The sequence below is a fragment of the Bacillus rossius genome, chromosome 2 (genome assembly GCF_032445375.1).
Source record: "Bacillus rossius redtenbacheri isolate Brsri chromosome 2, Brsri_v3, whole genome shotgun sequence".
Taxonomy (NCBI): Eukaryota; Metazoa; Arthropoda; class Insecta; order Phasmatodea; family Bacillidae; genus Bacillus; species Bacillus rossius.
The window spans coordinates 69,607,204-69,625,273 of record NC_086331.1 but is presented as its reverse complement, the minus strand read 5'-3'; the positions used below and the strand labels follow the sequence as shown (position 1 = coordinate 69,625,273).

The window sequence follows — 18,070 nt, the reverse complement described above, 5'->3', positions numbered from 1 at the left end:
GTCCGATGTCTGTGCTTCACCTCTTGTGGAGTGCCTGTACCCATTCCTGCCTCCGACATATTGGCGTATCTCTTGTTGTGCAATAACAATGCATTGAGGGTCACAGCCACACTTAACTGGCATGACCGATTATATTGGGAGAGTTTTCAGTTTTTCCTCCACTTTTGGTGGAACCTTGTCTTACATCAACTCGTGCACATACGAAGTGTAGAGGAGACAGGCCCGAGAACAACTGCCTGCTTCGTACGGGAACAATGCGTAGTTAAACTCAGTTCCTAGCCCTTGCCACTAGATGGCGTACGGAGCTCCAGCAACAGAAGCCTCGAGGCCTCAAGACCTTTAATTTTGGTGGTCCGGAACGGGAATCCGGATGTAACAAAAGATGATGTGCCTGCGCCAGGTGCTTGAGGTCGTGTGTGATAATGCGGCGTGGATTGGCGTGATGCGTCTGTCCACAGTGGTCTGATTAAATTATAAAGACTCCATGGGGTACATAAATTGAAAAGAACTAATGATGAGCCTTTTGATGGTCAACAAAAACATAGATAAAAAAAATTGTAAAAGTGTGCCAAGGAAATTGCTAATTAACATCACACAACACTTTTACAATTCTGTACTTCACATGAACTGCGGGTATTTGTTACCAATTTTGCAGCCCTGCATCATTTTACCTAGACCAACAATTCTTGTATTAGTATTTTCAAACTTCTGTCTTTTGACTTGATAATACAGTACTTTACCATTATGTATGGCTGAGTCTTACCTTTCATGTGTTCTTTTTTTTTTTTTTTTTTTTAGAAATATTTCACTCTGCGTTACATTGCTAAACAGTTATGAAGAAAACATAAAAGTAGAGTGAATAAATAGTGCTTATTATCTTTTATTCCCAGCTCCAGTAAACAGATATAGACCATCCCTCCCTCTCTTGCCCATTCAGATGAGTGTGACGAACAGATAAGCGTGTACCCATAAGTATTGTAAAGAGTACTAAAATTTTTCCTGATTTTTCTGTCAATTTTTGTTTCATTAAAATACCAGACCCAAATACAACTTTTCAGTTCTGGGTAAATTTTTTTATTTCTGTCACTTTGCAATCTGTTATTTTGAGAAAACATCCTGCTGGAAAATAAAACACATTCTGTTAATGTTACCAACATTTCAAAATGTAATGACATAAAAATGTATCATAGTACCTATAGATTTTCTATCACTATAAATTGGGAGAGGAATAGTAACCAATATGAACCATCATAGTTTCAACACTTTTCATGCCATAAATTCTTTTTTTATTTTATTAAATTTGTCTTATAAAGCTTAAAAGAAACCCCAATGTAAATAATTACTGGTGGCGACAAGCAGTTTTTCCTGTGAACTCTAATTTAACAAATGTAATTTTTCAATACAAGTGAAAATAAATTATGGCATAAACACTCTTTGAAATCAATAAGGCATCTTTCAGTTCATCTCATAATTCTGTAGTACTGTTTTTGTTGGTTGGAAATTTGTGATACTGGCTGTCCGCACAATAAAGTGGTACATGGTACATGTTTTAAATGGCTTTAAAAAATTAACAATTTTAAATAATATGTCTGCAATATTTTAACACTTGGACTGTTTTAAGTGCAGACAAGATAACAAGTACACCAGCCCCTCGAGGTAACGCTGTTTTGAAGTAACGACGCCAATTAATTAGGGCATGATTTGAAGTAGCACGGTCATACATTCGAAGTAACGCTCTTTTTCGTCCACATACTTAATTTTATTTTCATACGTGCACAATGTAACAAACAAAACGCATCAAATTAAAAATAAGACAGCACTTGTGTAACACTTAACATTACGACGAATAAAAAAAAGATATTACCTTTTTATGTAATAGTTATTTGCTTCCATCACATATTTTTAAAGCCTAATTAAAATTGCACAGTAAATAATATTTCGTAAATACATTTTCCGACGCCTACGTGTGTGTTTAGTTAATGTTTATACATACTACGCCGTCTTGCAACTCAGTAGCAGCTCTAGTGGGAAATACCGGAAGCTTTCGATGCTAGTTCACATCTTGCATGACAGGCTGCACTGACTCCTAGTCTTGCGTACACGAAGTTACTCTTTTTTTAGAATCGATTTCAATATAAACTAATTACTAAACCTAATAAGTACTTCATACTTTATCCTGTGTTACGTAACTTTAAATGCAATTTATACATTTATATTTTTCTTAAATTGTATTTAGATTTGTTAACAGTATGTAAATACGTACATTTTAACGAAATAAATATCATATAAGGAATAGTAAACGGATTTCAGTGGCTGGAGAACCAATTGTTATGAATAACATGCACTCTTATGGCAAAAACATATTTGATTAGCGCTCTATTTTCCTGGAACAAATTAGAGCGTTACTTCGAGGGGCTGGTGTATACAGCTGTCCACAGCTGGTTGAATTAGACATGAGCTTATAACGAGGTGTTGACCCTTTAATCGGTGCATCTGTTTAAAATATTGTAATTGAAGTTTGAGAATGTGTGGTTCTTGTTTAAATGAAACAGTTGTTACATGGGAGATGTGTTTATTTTCGTTGTAGGGTCCACCAGGATCCACAGGTCCACCAGGCCCAGGAACACCCATCATGCCCAGTCCACAAGGTAAATGTCTGTCTTGCCTGTTAACGAGCTCATATTAAAATAAAATTTTGGCATTATTTTCAACTATGATTCAAGGTCATTATCATATAAAATTTTTTTTTACCTCTTAAGTATGATGATGCATTTTTAAGTTTTTTCTGTTTATTTGGCTATTTCAGTACACTGTGAATATTTATTTGCAGTGTTACTAATGATATCTAAAGAGTTTGATGTGCAAAACGTGTTTACCTATTATGTTTATTGATTTACCAAACACTTGTTGGAATTTAAAATCATGAACACTATATGAACTTAAATTATTTGGCAGTAGTTTTGATTTGGTAGTCTTCTGATAGCATTATTGCATAATTGCAGCAAATTCTTTTGATTTCTTAGTTAAATGAACATGTTTTCACTAATTTTACTACATTTTATAATATCATTTTTATAAATGACCATTGACCAGTAGTACGTAAGGAGCAAAATATAAAAAAAATTACATACCATACAGAAACACCTGTTTTGACAAATGGTGAATATTTTAAATTTTCACATAATGCCATAAGTATGGAAAATCACATTGTAAGACAAATGTGGAATATTACCACAAAAGCACTAACCAGTTTTAGGTAAGATTAATCGGTTTTCATAATTGCGACATTCAACTATACAACCGCCCCTCAAAATAATGCTGTTCGATTTGTGTGGTTTTAAAATAACGTCGCCAATAAAGTATGGCATAATATGAAGTCATAGATTCGAAGTAGCACCCTCCCATCCCCCTACAGTTGACTTTAATATTTATTTCCGTACGCGCACAGTGGCAACTCCACCTGTTCGCTTAAATAAGATGCTGCAAATTAATAATGTGAAGAATCAGCAAACAAAATTTGGTCTTACATTAATAGCTAATTTTTCCTTTATTGCGTATTTACTTTCACCCATTTGATATAGTTAAAGGGGTTTTTGTTACCCAATCCCATATGTCAGAAGCAGCTCCGGTGAGAAGCCAAAAGCTTTCGTGGCTAGTTTACCTTCTGCCTACCAGGATGCGCTAGTGGCAAATCATGGTAGACACACATTAGTAAATAACAGTGTCAGAAATTACGTTAACAGTTTAATTAATCTTGCTAATAATAATAAGAAAAAAGGTTTAGTTTATGCTTTTTTAAATCTGTACTAGTACCAAAATATACCTCTCAATTTAATAACATTATTTTGTTGCTCAGAAATGTTGTTAGCGCTTATTTAGGAATGATATGACCTCTTTCTGTTAAATGGCTAATTGTTAAAAGGTATGACTGTGGTGAAACTCCTACTAAAGTTTTTGACATTGGGTGACCTACCATTTACAAAATATTAAAAAAATATGGGTAAAATAGAACAATTTATATAAATTTTATAAAATGACTAATAGAAAAAACCCTTTGCTTGAGCGAATAACCTTAAGTTTAGGAAGTTCAATATGCTGGTTTAAACAACAAAGAAGGGAGGTATTTCAAATCAGAAAGCCCAGTTTTTGAAATCACCAACCAAAATGATAAAGTAACAAAGGAAGAAAAACAAGTTTCAGGAAAGAAACTTCTAAAAGAGTGTATCACGTTAATGTGTGCGTAAATGCCGCCGTAAGCCATATGTTAAAACTCTTAGCTATGAGTAAATCCAAGTCCCTGTGGGCATTTAAAAACATAAAAGTCGAATCTCTTCCAGTAAAGTACAAAAACGAAAGCCGAGTTGGGTCAGGTAAAGAATTTTTTTAGACTAGTTTTCCAACCATTTTGTACAAGAAGTAAAAGAATACTTAAGGGGGGAAAAAATCTACCATTGAAGGCCGTTTTGTTGTTGCATAATGCTCCAGGACACCCAGGTAAGGAAGAATTGAGAGTTTTGAAGGCTGTTGGTTAGGGTCAATGGAAAATGGTAAATAAAAATGGTCAATTTTGATGAATAAAACAAAAAAAATATTTTGTTAAAAAAAAAAAATTCGTTATAATTTTGCACGTCTATATTTCTGTTTTTTTTTTTTAGCTAATTTTTTTAACTAAATTACAAAAAAACAAACGTTTCATTGTTGCAGAAACAAATAACAATTAAGGTTAATTACTTTGGTGGCTTTTTCTATTGTAGGCAGATAGTGCATTTCACTTCATAGGCCGTAATTTTTAACTTTGAATTCCGAAAATATGAAAAGAGTGATTCACTAAGGTAACATTAATTATCGGTATAAAAATTAAAATGAAAAAGTTCTGCATGAAAAATGTTTTAAACACTGTTATATTTAAAATGGTCAAATGTCCATTATCTTGACAGTAATGAGTCATTGTCAAAGGTATCACGGTAATTTATTACGACTGAAATAACAAGTATTTCACAAATATCAGCAGAGATCAAAAAAATTTATGCACAGTCTGCTACTAATCAAGTGTGTAATATCGTAAATGCTACAGGAAAACTGACAGAAAGCCATTTATAAAAGTGGGGATTTCATGTTAAAAAAAGAGGTTTACATCCCCGACACTGAACGTCACGTTATGTCTCATCCGAAAATTGGACGCTTAGCAAGTGGTAGTTTAAGACTAATGTTAGAAACTGAAGCCAGTAGTATATTAGTGTGATTACTTTCCTTTTAAGTCATGGAAACATTACCTTAGTTTCAATTACAGTAACCTTCAAAACATTTTAAGCACAACATTTCCTGTAGAATTGCCTCAACGAAAATCGTGAATCATTTAAAACAGTAGCTACTACTATAATAGCTGTGAAGGTGATACGGGTTTGATTCCGGGTCGGGTAAACAATTTTTTTTTCCAATTGTCCTAACAAAGTTGTTGGTCGGCTGGTTTTTGCAAGGACCACAATTTTTTTCTCCCTTTCGTTCAAGTATTCCATGTTTGCCCCATTCATCACACATCTTAAATATAGCTCCTGGTCCCTTCCGACTTCCAATCAATAAATTACTATGTGTGTATATATATACACACACACACTCAATTATAAAAAGATTGACTGTTGCTGTTATCGTGAGGGGAGAAATTGAAATGCCATGTATGTGCTACATGTGGTGAAGCACGGAAGTGTTACATAAATTTCAAACCAAACAATATAGAATTATGTTTATATCATACTTATGTATAACAAAGGGTGAGATATCACGCGAGGCAGGCATTAGATAGTGCGCACCGCCAAAGTGTAGGATGTCGCAGGAGAAAATGACTTTGGCGAGGGGAAGGAACAGGCGGGCCGAAATGACACAAACACGCACAACTGCAGCTCGTCGCGGCTGTGACAGTATAATATTGCACTCAACATTTTTTAAACAGTCAGTAACTTATCGCAGTTTCTTCGTATTTTGCAAGTTTTAGGTGCTCAAATAAGCAAAAAAATAAGTAAAATAAGCTTTTGTAGTCAAAGGATACATCAGTTTGCAAAATGTTTACATAAATTTGTGTATGGTAGGACAGTACATATTTTTTTTTTCAAAGTGTTCAGTTAGGTATTATTTGAATACTTTGCACCAGTTAAAACTAACTCCCGATTATGGCCTTGACCCCTCTCCCTTCGGTAAATGATATTGCCATACTATTACTTATTGAAAGCGTGATCCGCCACGAAGGCAGGTATCGACCCGAGAGGCGTCTGGGAGAGAACCACTGCCCTCCAAGGTTCTCTACGTGACATGTTTCTGCGATGGTTTTGCTATTGCCTTCCGCAGTATGGCGTGAAGAACAAACACCACAACAGCTCTGCCCGAGCCGGGATCCGAGCCCGGGTCCTCATGCACCGCAGGCCGGCGCCTAGCCCACACTGGCCACTGCCATTCAAGTGATCACATTTATACAGTTCTGCAACTATTATTAGTATGGTGAAGTTAGAATTCTGGATTAAATAAAATTTACAAACAAGAAACAAAGGTCTCAATTATATCCTTTACTTTTTTTTTTTTTAAATGTGTTCGCGAAAACAGTAAACACTTTGAATATTTCGAGCAACTGCAATTAACTTACGTGAAAAACATAAAACAAACACTATGTTACCTAATTCTATGTTAGCGTAACAATAAGCATAACTAACAAAACTGTTTATAACAGTGATGCAAGCGGCGATTGCTCAACATCTTGAGTGTTTTCGTCATTTGATTTTTCAATTTTCTTATTCCGAAAGTACAATTCTCTTGCGACAGCTTTCTTTGATTTCTTCAACCAGTGATAAGAGCTTTTCTCTTTGCCCATTCTCGTGAAAATGAGCTAATTTTTACATTATTAATTAAATCAAAGACTAAATTTGCAAAGCTTGTTTAGTCTCCCTCACAAGGTAACTCTATTCAAAATACGTTATTTAAATATATATGTTATAATAATAACTGCAGAATTAAAATTGTGCTAAATATCACATTTACTGCAAAGCAATACGGCAACAGATCTCAAAAAACCCGTTCCTCTCTCTCTGCGAAGACACAAAATTGGACTTGGCAACACTGAGCGCGGCCTTCGCGGTTTGCTAGTCGTGGCGCATTCTTTTGGCGCGTTTCGAAGTACACCAGAACGCTTCCGCGCGCGGTGCACAAGTATTTCACATGCCATTCAAAATCTATATGGGCTACGTAAACCGCAAGTACCAATTCAAAATCTACAGAATTTCCTCTTTCAACGATGTTAAGTATAATGTGTTAAAATGTGTTTTTCAATCAAAAAATGTAGTTTTCAAATGTTGATGAAATGCTACTACTGAGAAATAAATTATTTTAAAACTTTTAATATAATATTCCATTTAAAGTTTAGGAGCTAATTCCGTACGAAAAAGTGATTATTCTTATAATATAATTTTTTTTTATAGTTTCATTTGTTATTTTAAAAGTTTTCTTTGAAATTCTCATGTATTGCAGCACATATGTTGCATTATAATTTATGGCAATGTTTTCACATTGAAAAAAATATTAACCATTGGAACTCCTATTATACTTTTTAAAATAACCTTTATTAATCTATATAAATGAATACCTTTTCCAGTAATCATATTTTAACGCTAGAAATTACAGCTATAAATGGTGCCAAATTGAAAATTCTGTTCAACCGTGCCCTTAAGACATTTTCTTCAAAAGTTTAATTAGAACAAAATTTATTTGTGCACTTTTACGTTTCTATTATTCTGATTATGAACAATTAAAAATTAAGAAATGAATGCTGTATGTACAAAAGTTTTGTTACAATAAAAGTGGTTAAACTTTAGTCATGTTAACGCTACACACTTCAGGTCTTGTTGAAATTAATCATTGTCAGAATTTCAGCATTTTCTGGTAACAGCCTGCGGCGCCGGTCACTTACTACAAGTGAATAATGTGAGAAGGACCTCTCACTGTCCACATTGCTTGTAGGCAGCCACAAAGCCTTCAAACAAACTGAAGCAAAATGTGGGTGGTCTGTTTTTAGAGAGCACATAAGGGATACCATGTCTATGTCCGAACAATATGGCTCTTCCACAACTACATTCTTCATGGCATGGTATCCTTCTAAAAATGTTTGCAGTTCCATTTGCCTGATGAAAGGAATGTTGTGCATATAACTTTACAACATTTCATTGGAAGGAGTTTGCTGAGTTATTTTTCTAGGATTCAGTACCATATTTACCCGAATATAATGCGATGATTTTTACCAAAATTGCTGGACTGAAAGTGAGTCTCGCAGTATAATCGAAAATGTACGTCTTGCCGCCGGAGGAATGTTTTGAAATGGCGCGGCGAGACAACTGTGTCAAGGTCACGGCGGGCGCCAACGATGCGGCTAAAACGTGAAGTAACAGTAGAACTGTAGCAAACCGTATGTATTCGGTACTGAGTAACGGGTGCGCCATGTAGTACCGAATAACGAAACGTTACACACGAAGGCATTTCATTACTCACATTTTTCGTAGTATGGAACAGTTCACTTGTAGTTCTACACAAAACCTTTTAAATCAAATTAAATTTAGAATGACTTAAACACAAGCCTGGTTAAAAATACGGAGAAGTGAAAAAAAAATTCACCTTGCGCAGTTTGGTATGTAATGTATAAGTATGTTTTCTACAAATTACGAATGTTGCGACGCCGCGACGTCATATAACGTTTCGTTATATACAAAAATAAAACAGTTCAACGCCGATTGCAAATTTTGATGTTTTTTTATTTTTTTCCAAACAGAATGCCCCGACGAATCCAGAACACTTTCAATTGTTCATTCGCTCGTTTCACACATATATCTGCCGAAAACTGCCCTCAGTTTGCTCGATGAGATTTAATAATAAAATAATAACGTCGATTAAGTCCTTCAATAAGGAAACTATCCGAAATATGTGCGGCCTAGAACACGGCCAAAACCAAGCGAAAAAACAGCGAGCCGCCGAAACGCGGCCTCGCCTGGCAGCGATCGACAGACGACTGGTGATCTCATGAACTCGTCTCCTCCACGCAGGGAGTAGACGTCACATGACCTCACCGACCAATCACACGCACGCTTCATTCACTCTACAGATATCAGCCAATTACAGAACAAGTTACAACACATGAAAAAATCTTTTACATACAGAACTCTGGGCTTCCCCTGATCAGTCTCTTTTCAATTTCACCTCGAAATCGGGGACTCCCATTCTCGTTCTCTCTCCCACACCGTGAGAGAGCAGTTATCACACAGTTCCCATGCAGGGGGGGAATCACCGTCTTTATCTCGGTTGGCGGGGAAGCACTGTTCCTTTCTCACTTACACTTACAGGCCTCTCATGCCTCTCTTTCTATCCCTGAATCATTCCACACGTTAATGAACACTACAAATAGCAATTATAATACAAATTACTTTACCAAATTAAAATCATTTAGAAATAACCTGAAAAAGTAGGCCTAAGCAGGTAAAAATCTATTATAACGGCTCATTTGTGAATAATTTCATAAAAAATAGTAATGATTAAAAACGTCTGTTAAATATACAAAATACCTTCTTAAAACACATAGCAAGCGAAATTAACATATATTAATAGCCATAACGTCTGATTCTACTGTCTCATAATATACACACCACTCTAAAAACATTGACTTATTTATATTTACTTATACAGAAAGAAGTTTAAAAGAAAATTATTTAATTCGGAGGGCAGGGTTCTGCAATGCTACAGTCATACTGTACGCGTACGCAATACGACTCAATCCGTTGCTCTAACATAACATTGCATGCTATGTAGTATCAGAAGTAACGAGTAACTTATTGATACAATAGTAACAAGTAACATAAAGATAAGATAGTAACGACTACTAATTGTTATAGTAACGAATACATACGGGTACGCTTTTTTTCGTTAGGTACTTTTACACCTCTAAGTAACAGCGCTTCTAGTCTCAGCTTGGGTCAGTATTAGGTAGAAGCGATTGTCGTTTGTTTGGTCGCTTGTGCTGTGTTAATGTGAAGTAAGTTTTGTTTTGCATCGTAAGAAAGTGAGAGATTTTTTATAACATGGGAGTACACGATTTAATATGCCTAAAGGGCTAAGAAGAAGTTACGATGCTAACTTTAAGATTATTGTGGCAAATTATGCCATACAAACGAACAACTGCCAAGCTGCTCGTAAATATGACGTCAGTGAAAGTAACGTGCGTAACTGGAGGAAAGATTTGCGTTGTCTAAAAAATGCAAGTAGTACCAGGAAATCATTCAGAGGGCAAAAAAAAAGGACGGTTCTCAGATATTGAAATTCGCGTTGTAAATTTTATCAAAGAGAAGAGACGGGATGCCTATTTCGCGAGAAGTAATAAATTTAAAAGCCCTAGAAATTGCCCGGGAGTTTGATATTCCGCAGACTAGCTTCAAGGCTAGTACTGGCTGGTGCGTGAGAATGATGCACCGTTGCGGTTTTTGTTTGTGGCGCAGAACATCATTAGCACAAAAGCTGCCAAAAGATTTCCAAGAGAAATTGACTAGATTTCAGCATTTTGTGATTGGTTTACGTAAACAACACGACTATTTGTACGGCCAAATCGGGAACGCAGACGAAACGGCAGTTTATTTTGACATGCCCCGCAACACTACCGTTGATACAAAAGGCGTCAAGACTGTTAATTTGCGCACGACTGGTAATGAAAAACTGCGAGTCACGGTGATGTTATCTGTTTTGGCAGACGGCAGGAAGCTGCCACCATTCGTCATATTAAAAAGAAAAACACTTCCCAAAGAAGCATTTTCGCCGTACATATTCATTCGTTGTCAAGAAAAAGGCTGGATGACGAGTGATTTGATGCAAGAATGGTTGCGACTTGTGTGGAATCGGCGCCCCAGTGCACTTCTGAAGAAAAGGGGAATGTTGGTTCTTGATGCGTTTCGGGGACATCTGAGACACCTGAGGTTAAAGCTGCGGTATGTAATTTTAACACAGACCTGGTTGTTATTCCAGCTGGAATGACAAGCCAGCTGCAAGTCCTCGATGTTGTGGCAAACAAGCCATTCAAGGACCACCTTCGCCAACAATATAGTGATTGGCTGCTTGCAGGTGACCATGCTGTCACACCGACTGGGAAAATGAAGAAACCATCAATTCTGCAGCTAGCAAGATGGATTTTCACTGCATGGAAAAGGATAACTCCAGAGTCCATCGTCCGTGGTTTTAAGAAGTGCTGCATTTCAAATGCCATGGATGGCACTGAAGATGATCTGTTGTGGCAAAATGAAGATCAAGGTAGCAGCAGCAGCAGCAGCAGTGGTACAGACACTGACAGTGAATGATTTTGCCTTAGCAGCATCATAACAAATTCTGTTAATGTTAATTTTGTTAGTGTTGTGACAAACTCAAATATTTGCCTGGGTAAGTTTATATATGTATTTAATTTTTATTTCAAATTTAATTAAAAATTAAAAAAAAATAACTGCTGTGTTTTTTAACTATGATTTCCTCTCTATAACTTTGTATTTGAACTGTGGTTTCCTCTCCATGAATTAATTTTTCTAGACACTGTCAGAAAGTTTGGGGTCGCATTATATTCAGAGTCACAGTATATTTTGGTAAATACGGTAATGAATTCATGCTTGAAAAAAATTTTCCTGCTGGATCTTTTTTCTTTAAATCCTGTAACTTTGTATGTGCCTTCACAGCTGCTGCTTTCAGAAGGGATACTTGTTACGCCTTAAGCTTAAGTGAAAGACTCTTCAATAAACGGACAATACATTCACCAAACTGCTCAGCTTGCCCTACACTTAACAGCTGCATTTTGCTCACCAAATCATCAAGTTTATAGGTTAATATGTGTGATGTTGTGTAAGCAGAACCTTCCAGGAATGTGATTAGTTCAGACAGTTGTCTGCAGTGGACTGGAACAAATTCAGCTTCAATTTTTATTTGAACCACCTCTGCAGCAGTGCGATCCTTTAACCAGCTTATGCCACTGTTCTCCGATTCCAAGCTGCCATCAATGTTTTCAAAATATTCCACTATGTTATCAAAGTACTCAGAAAGGTAAGTGACAGAATGGAACCAAGAATTCCATCTTGTCAAAACTGGTTCATGAAAACCCCTGACTTTGCCACTGGATGTTCCATATTTTTCTGACAAGAATACCAAGTACAGGTTTCTTCTCCTTCTGCTGTTAAGAAATGCCTTCTTAACCTTAGATACTGCCTTGTTAAGAAGCAGCAGTGTACTTTGGAAGGTGTTGCCTACTAAATGCAACTTATGTGCCCAACACTGCACATAAACAGCTTCTACCAACAATCCACTCAGTGTGGTGAAACACTGGTTCATGGAGCAGAATCACTTACTATGGCTTTCACTGAATTGTAATCAATGTTGTACTTGTTCAATGTGTCCAGAACTGCTTTAGAACATTTTGCATGGTTTGCTGCATCAAGAACAATGGATGCCACTAACTTTGTGTTTTGGCTACTAGCAGGTTGAAAAGAATGTTGAAAACACATGCCCCTCTATCCGTAGTTTCATCACATAGCACACATATATCGACCCCTTGAAATTCATCTTTTAACTGTGCTTCCACTTTCTCCCCCAATTTTGGAACATAATGTTCTCCTAAGGGAACTGGCTGTACGAAGATCTCCCCCACCCTTTACATTTTTATTAATCCAACCACGTGATTGGGTGTTGTCTAATTTCTGGAGTGGTATGTTGGCAGATATAAAAGCCTCGGTTGTATCCAAAATAAATGTCTCTCTGTCCTCTCTTACTTTTTCCTCGACTTTTGCGACTTCTAGTGTTGCAAGACATTTGCTGCCACTGCTTGTGCCCTCGGCACCTAAACTCACTTTCATATGATGCTTACTAGCAACATAATTGACAACAGTGTCCCTTCTCTCGTAATTAACTCGGCAATTGCACCATTTGCAGAAAAAAATGTTGTTGGAAATGTACAGCCCTTCCGATTTAAATTCCGTTGCCCGCGATAAGCAATATGCTTTAAATTTTGGCATCGTTAAATTGGGCCTAGCAGTAAATAAGTCGAAACCTACAAGGATTCTTGTTTTACTTAAACTGCCTGCCCGTGTAAACTTTTGCAAAAGTATAGAATATTAATGAACACGGCAAATTAACTAGGTATCCCAAAAGATAACACACGTCACGCGTTTTGCTAACGAAAAATTGGTACTTTGGTACGTGTACTATCGCTGTGCTCGCTGCTAGCGCATTCAATTGTCTTCCGTTGCAATCTGGCGTCAACGAAAACAAACGAATATCGAGTTCAGAATTCGGGATGGCGTAATAAATGTTTACAAAAACTTTATATAACATTTTTTCGGTACCAGGTATTCGAAAAGAACTAATTAAGCAGCGGAGTAAAGCAATGAAAAATTTAATCAATGGAAAAATTATGTTGTATTCTATTGTGAAGCGAAGGGGAAGGAGTAAGGACTGCTGTGTGTAAATATGGAGGCTGCCGGCTGAATAAGTACTTCAATGGGTAATTTTCTGAATTGATAGGCGTAATGTTTCTCGCAAATGGAAGACGCTAAAAGACAGCTAAGGTGTTTTAAAATGAGTGGTATTTCCAACCTAATGTGTGAACATCAGATTTTGTGACATCGCGCACATAATCTTTTATAAAGTCGCAAATAATTTATATTTTAACATTTTTTTTTCCAGAGATTTTCAGAATTTCACGTTTTATAGTTACAAAAATCTTTTTTCACGAAAATTCGTGGAAAAATCATTACACCATTTTTTCCCATCTCTAGTTATCACACTTGAACATCAATAATTACAACAACCGAGTGCGCGCACAAGACACGTCTGTCCGGCTTGAACTCCCGGCCGACACTGACAGTGGTCTTAAAGGAAGTTATTGTGCGAACCCTTAGTTAGATGAGAATGGTAATTTATTGAACATTTAAGAACAAAAACCCCAGAATCTTTTTTATTGGGAATATATATAATGATATGTCGGTTCTAAGTTGTTCCTGGTTGTCAGTTTGGTTCTGGTTCTTTAAAATGGGTTCTTGGTTCTTAGTTTTAGTTTAACCTCCACACAATTTCAAGTCACACCAAAGATGCAGTCTGCCCTAAAAAATGGTGTGTTTGTTTAACATGACTAATCAGCACCTCGCTTAACCATAATTATACCACAAACAAGCCACCTAGCCCCAAGTAACACAGTTGTTTCTCCTATCACTAGATGCAATTACTGTATTTACCCGAGTATGGGTCACATTTTTTTATGCTGATTTTTAGTTTTAAAAAGTGTAGTGCGATTCTTATGTGGATTTATAACTTCGGGTAAAACAATTGTACAATTGCGGTGTGTCTTGAATATGTGTGTAAATAACTCTCCTGTAGTTGGTTTTTAATAAGTATGTTACGAGTAAGTATAAATTGTCTATTTAAAATACCTGTGTAGTTCATGAAAAGGACTATGAATGAAACTACTGTGCTATATCTGCCCGGTCGCCATGCCAGCCGCCCAGCCGCCCAGCCGCCCAGCCGGCGCTAGCAAAGTGACTTTACTTGCAGGACTGGCATTCTGCTGGAGGAGGGTAACGCTACAAATAAACCAGTCAGTTTGTGTGTGCAGACCTGCCAACTCTTACGATTTTGGTGTGAGGCTCACGATTGTAAGGTCCATCTCACGCCCTCACGCCAAAATAGTGTTTCCTCACGATTTTTTGGGGCCCCAAGATTTTGTTTGTAAAAGTTACAAAACAAGTTTTACGAAAGCTTACAGTAACGAGTTTCCATCAATACTCGAGTCACGTAAAGGAAGCAGTTTTGCGTTTTGTAGCGTGTGCCGTGCTGATTTTTCTATCTACATAGTGGAAGAGGAGACATTGTGAAACATGTCGCTACTAAAAAACACAACTAACACGTGAAGTGTATTGCTTCCAATAAAAAAATTAATTTTGCTGTGAACAGTGATAATAGTGTTACACGAGCAGAATGTTATTTTACATCTTTTTTAGTTGCGGCCCTGCATGATCACTACACGACAGCTCTAAATTATGTTCAACTAAATTAAATCTGCAACCTATAATTTGTTGAAATAAATTTTGAAGCAGAGACCATGTAACATATGCACAGGTATGTCACTTAAATTTAAAGATTCTCATTTGTAGTTTTTTATATCTAACCTGTATTTATGGGCCTGGAAATTTTTATCGAGGACGTCACGATTTTTTAAATTTAAATGTTGGCAGGTCTGTGTGTGTTTTCTGCGAGTGCGTGTTGCTATGTAGCGGTGTTAATGGTTCTCTCCCCCCTCCCTCCCCCATACTTGTAAATAACCATGAACTGGCAAACTCTCCACGTATCTATTTAAACAGGTTTTTAAGAGGCAGCTGTGACCCATCACAATTGTTTTTTGCGTGAGATTCCTCAGATTTAAAATGCAACATTCCATGACAAAACTACAGCCATTGTTGGTGCTTTGAAAGCCACACTTCAAAGCCTGGCTTTTTACCTTCAGCTTCCGCAGGGAATTTCTCTTGCTGACTATAATTGCATGCTAGTTTTTATAAAAGAAACTGACAAGAAAAGGTAGCTTGCAGCCTTTTTTTCTATTTTGTAAGTGGACTGGTTTAAAAAAATACAATAGCCAGGAAGGGATATGGCTGTCTTTGGTTATTAGGATGTGTCATAAAGCAGTAGGTGTGAGAGGGAGAAAAATGTGTGCAAGAATGCTGCTGCCTCACTCCCTCCTACAGTAATAAAGTAGCATAGAAAGCAGACAAAAAGAGGACAGAGGGTTAACACCAGTGCTGTACTTGAAGCAGAACAAAGACTTCACTTGTGCTCCACTGTAGAGAGATATATGGTGCGACTGACTTGAGGGCGGCCCCTAAAGTTGTATTTATTTTTACCCAAATTAATGCTGTGATGGCCCATATCATCCATATGCAGGGGTAACTCTTCTGTGGGTAAATAAAGTATAAAAAAACCATTTGATCCTATTTGTATACTACTTTCAACAACATATTTTCAGAGAAGCTAATTTTAATACATATTTAATAAAAGGGAGTAGATATTTTTATCAATGAAATAAAGAAAGGATCCCTTGTTTTGCAAAACCCAACTCCTCAGAATACTGGAATTATTTATCATTGTCTTTGGTCATTTGGCTTGAAAAGCAGTGGCTGGGAAAAATTGGGTTGAGTAGGATGGAAGTGCTGAGGCTTGCGTGACCTGATATTTTTATCAATGAAATAATAAAAAGGATCCCTTGTCTTGCAAAACCCAACTCCTCAGAATACTGGAATTATTTATCATTGTCTTTGGTCATTTGGCTTGAAAAGCAGTGGCTGGGAAAAATTGGGTTGACTAGGATGGAAGTGCTGAGGCTTGCGTGACCTGACATGCCAGAATGGCATATGAAGGGAAAAACATCATATTGGAAAAGGGGTGGGAGTGACGAAAAAACTCGGCCAGTCAGTGCTGGAGGAATTGGAGAGTCAGTGATGATGTTAATTACCGGTTTTGTGGCCTTGAAGGCTTTAAGAGCAAGGGCAGGATGGACAAAAAAAAGAAATTTTTGTTTTAGTGCTGAATCAGCATGTGCCTCAGAGATACTTGATTATCTTTTTTCTTCCTGCTTGAAGGCAGTTTCTGCTGTACACCAGTGACTGGAGTTCATTTTATATATGCTTAAAAATGTCTTGTTGATAATATAACAGGTTTAATAACAATAAAATGCAGTGAAAAAGTAAGCCATATAATTTTTCAGATGTCTGTTGTCTGAAACTGAGATAAATATATCATCTCTTTATCCTACTGCCGCTCCAGCGCTACAGTAATAGTCCGCCGTCACGTACCATTACAGGGTTGCCGCAGACAGGGAAAACCTGGAAAACTCGGGGAAATGGACATGTTCAACTGGGACAGTGAAAAAACAGGGAAATTTCTGATTAAATTTATCTTCAATTTTTTCCCCCCTCTGCATTGATATTTACGTTTCTTTAAGCATCATTAGTGATATTCCTCGACCTTAAAAAAAGCTTTCTGGGCGATTGTTTATATTTTTGAGTTGCTTAAAGCATTAAGGGCGCGGTTCAAGTCGAAAAAATCGTCACTGTTCCGAAACATTATTTTGCGGTCGTGATGTCATTAGGGGTCTCAAAGCGATGTCCCCCACTACTCCGCGCGCTTGTATTTAGGCTAGGGCCGGTCCCAGCGCGGTTCAGTCGCGAGAGAGTCGTCTAGCGGGGAGGATGTATCGCTTCTCTGTTCGGCCTTGAAACCTGAGCACGCGAGCTCTGGGAAAACTCCCTTCTCCCCTCACCCATGTGTGCCAACCTCCTCCGCGCAGCGTTGCCAGCTTGCTCCCTCCCCTCCCAGGGGCGCGCGGCTGTCAAGCCCGGGCGGCCGGCTGAACGCGGTCCGTATGGTGTAGCGATGTTAGGAGAATGGACGGGACAAACTATATATATCAAAAGCACTATATGAAAGACACATTATCTTACAATACGATTATATTCTCATTATCCTTTTATGTTGATTTGCAAGTGACGGTAGACTTTATTTCATAGCCAGATATTCGTTGCGACATCCATTATTTTACTGGCGCTGTCACTGCTAGTAATTCTGTTGGTAAATAACCTTTTAAAATAAACTTCACGAAGTTTGTTAAGTTACAATTACTTTATTATCCTACAAAAATGTTACATATATTTGGCGGCACATTATATTTAGTGTCACGTCATGAAACAGTATAAAAATGAGGCAGTAATTAATGTCCAGGCATAGACGCAAATCATAGGCCCGATGAAATTAGTAATAGTTACCAAGTTACCCCATATTAATTTACAAATTTCGGAACAATAAATATAAAACATTATACACATATTAATTAATCTACAAAAACAAGCCACATCAAAATACTCACATTTGCAACAAAAAAAATTGTTTTCTCTAAAAGTACCATAGCACGCATGCAGAACAGACATAGGAAAAATGTATACACAGCACTTCAAATTATTGTAACACGCAAGTGATGTTTTGCAGC

General features: G+C 37.1%; 1 protein-coding gene across 4 annotated transcripts in view; it reads left to right on the top strand.

Moving 5' to 3' along the window:
* Nucleotides 1–18,070, top strand: part of LOC134529353 (single-stranded DNA-binding protein 3) — a 309,711-nt gene that overhangs the window by 143,190 nt on the left and 148,451 nt on the right. For all 4 annotated transcript variants that reach the window (XM_063363330.1, XM_063363329.1, XM_063363331.1 and 1 more), the window contains exon 13: nt 2,588–2,648. In XM_063363330.1, the coding sequence (XP_063219400.1) occupies nt 2,588–2,648 (61 nt within the window). The remainder of the gene's footprint in view (nt 1–2,587; nt 2,649–18,070) is intronic.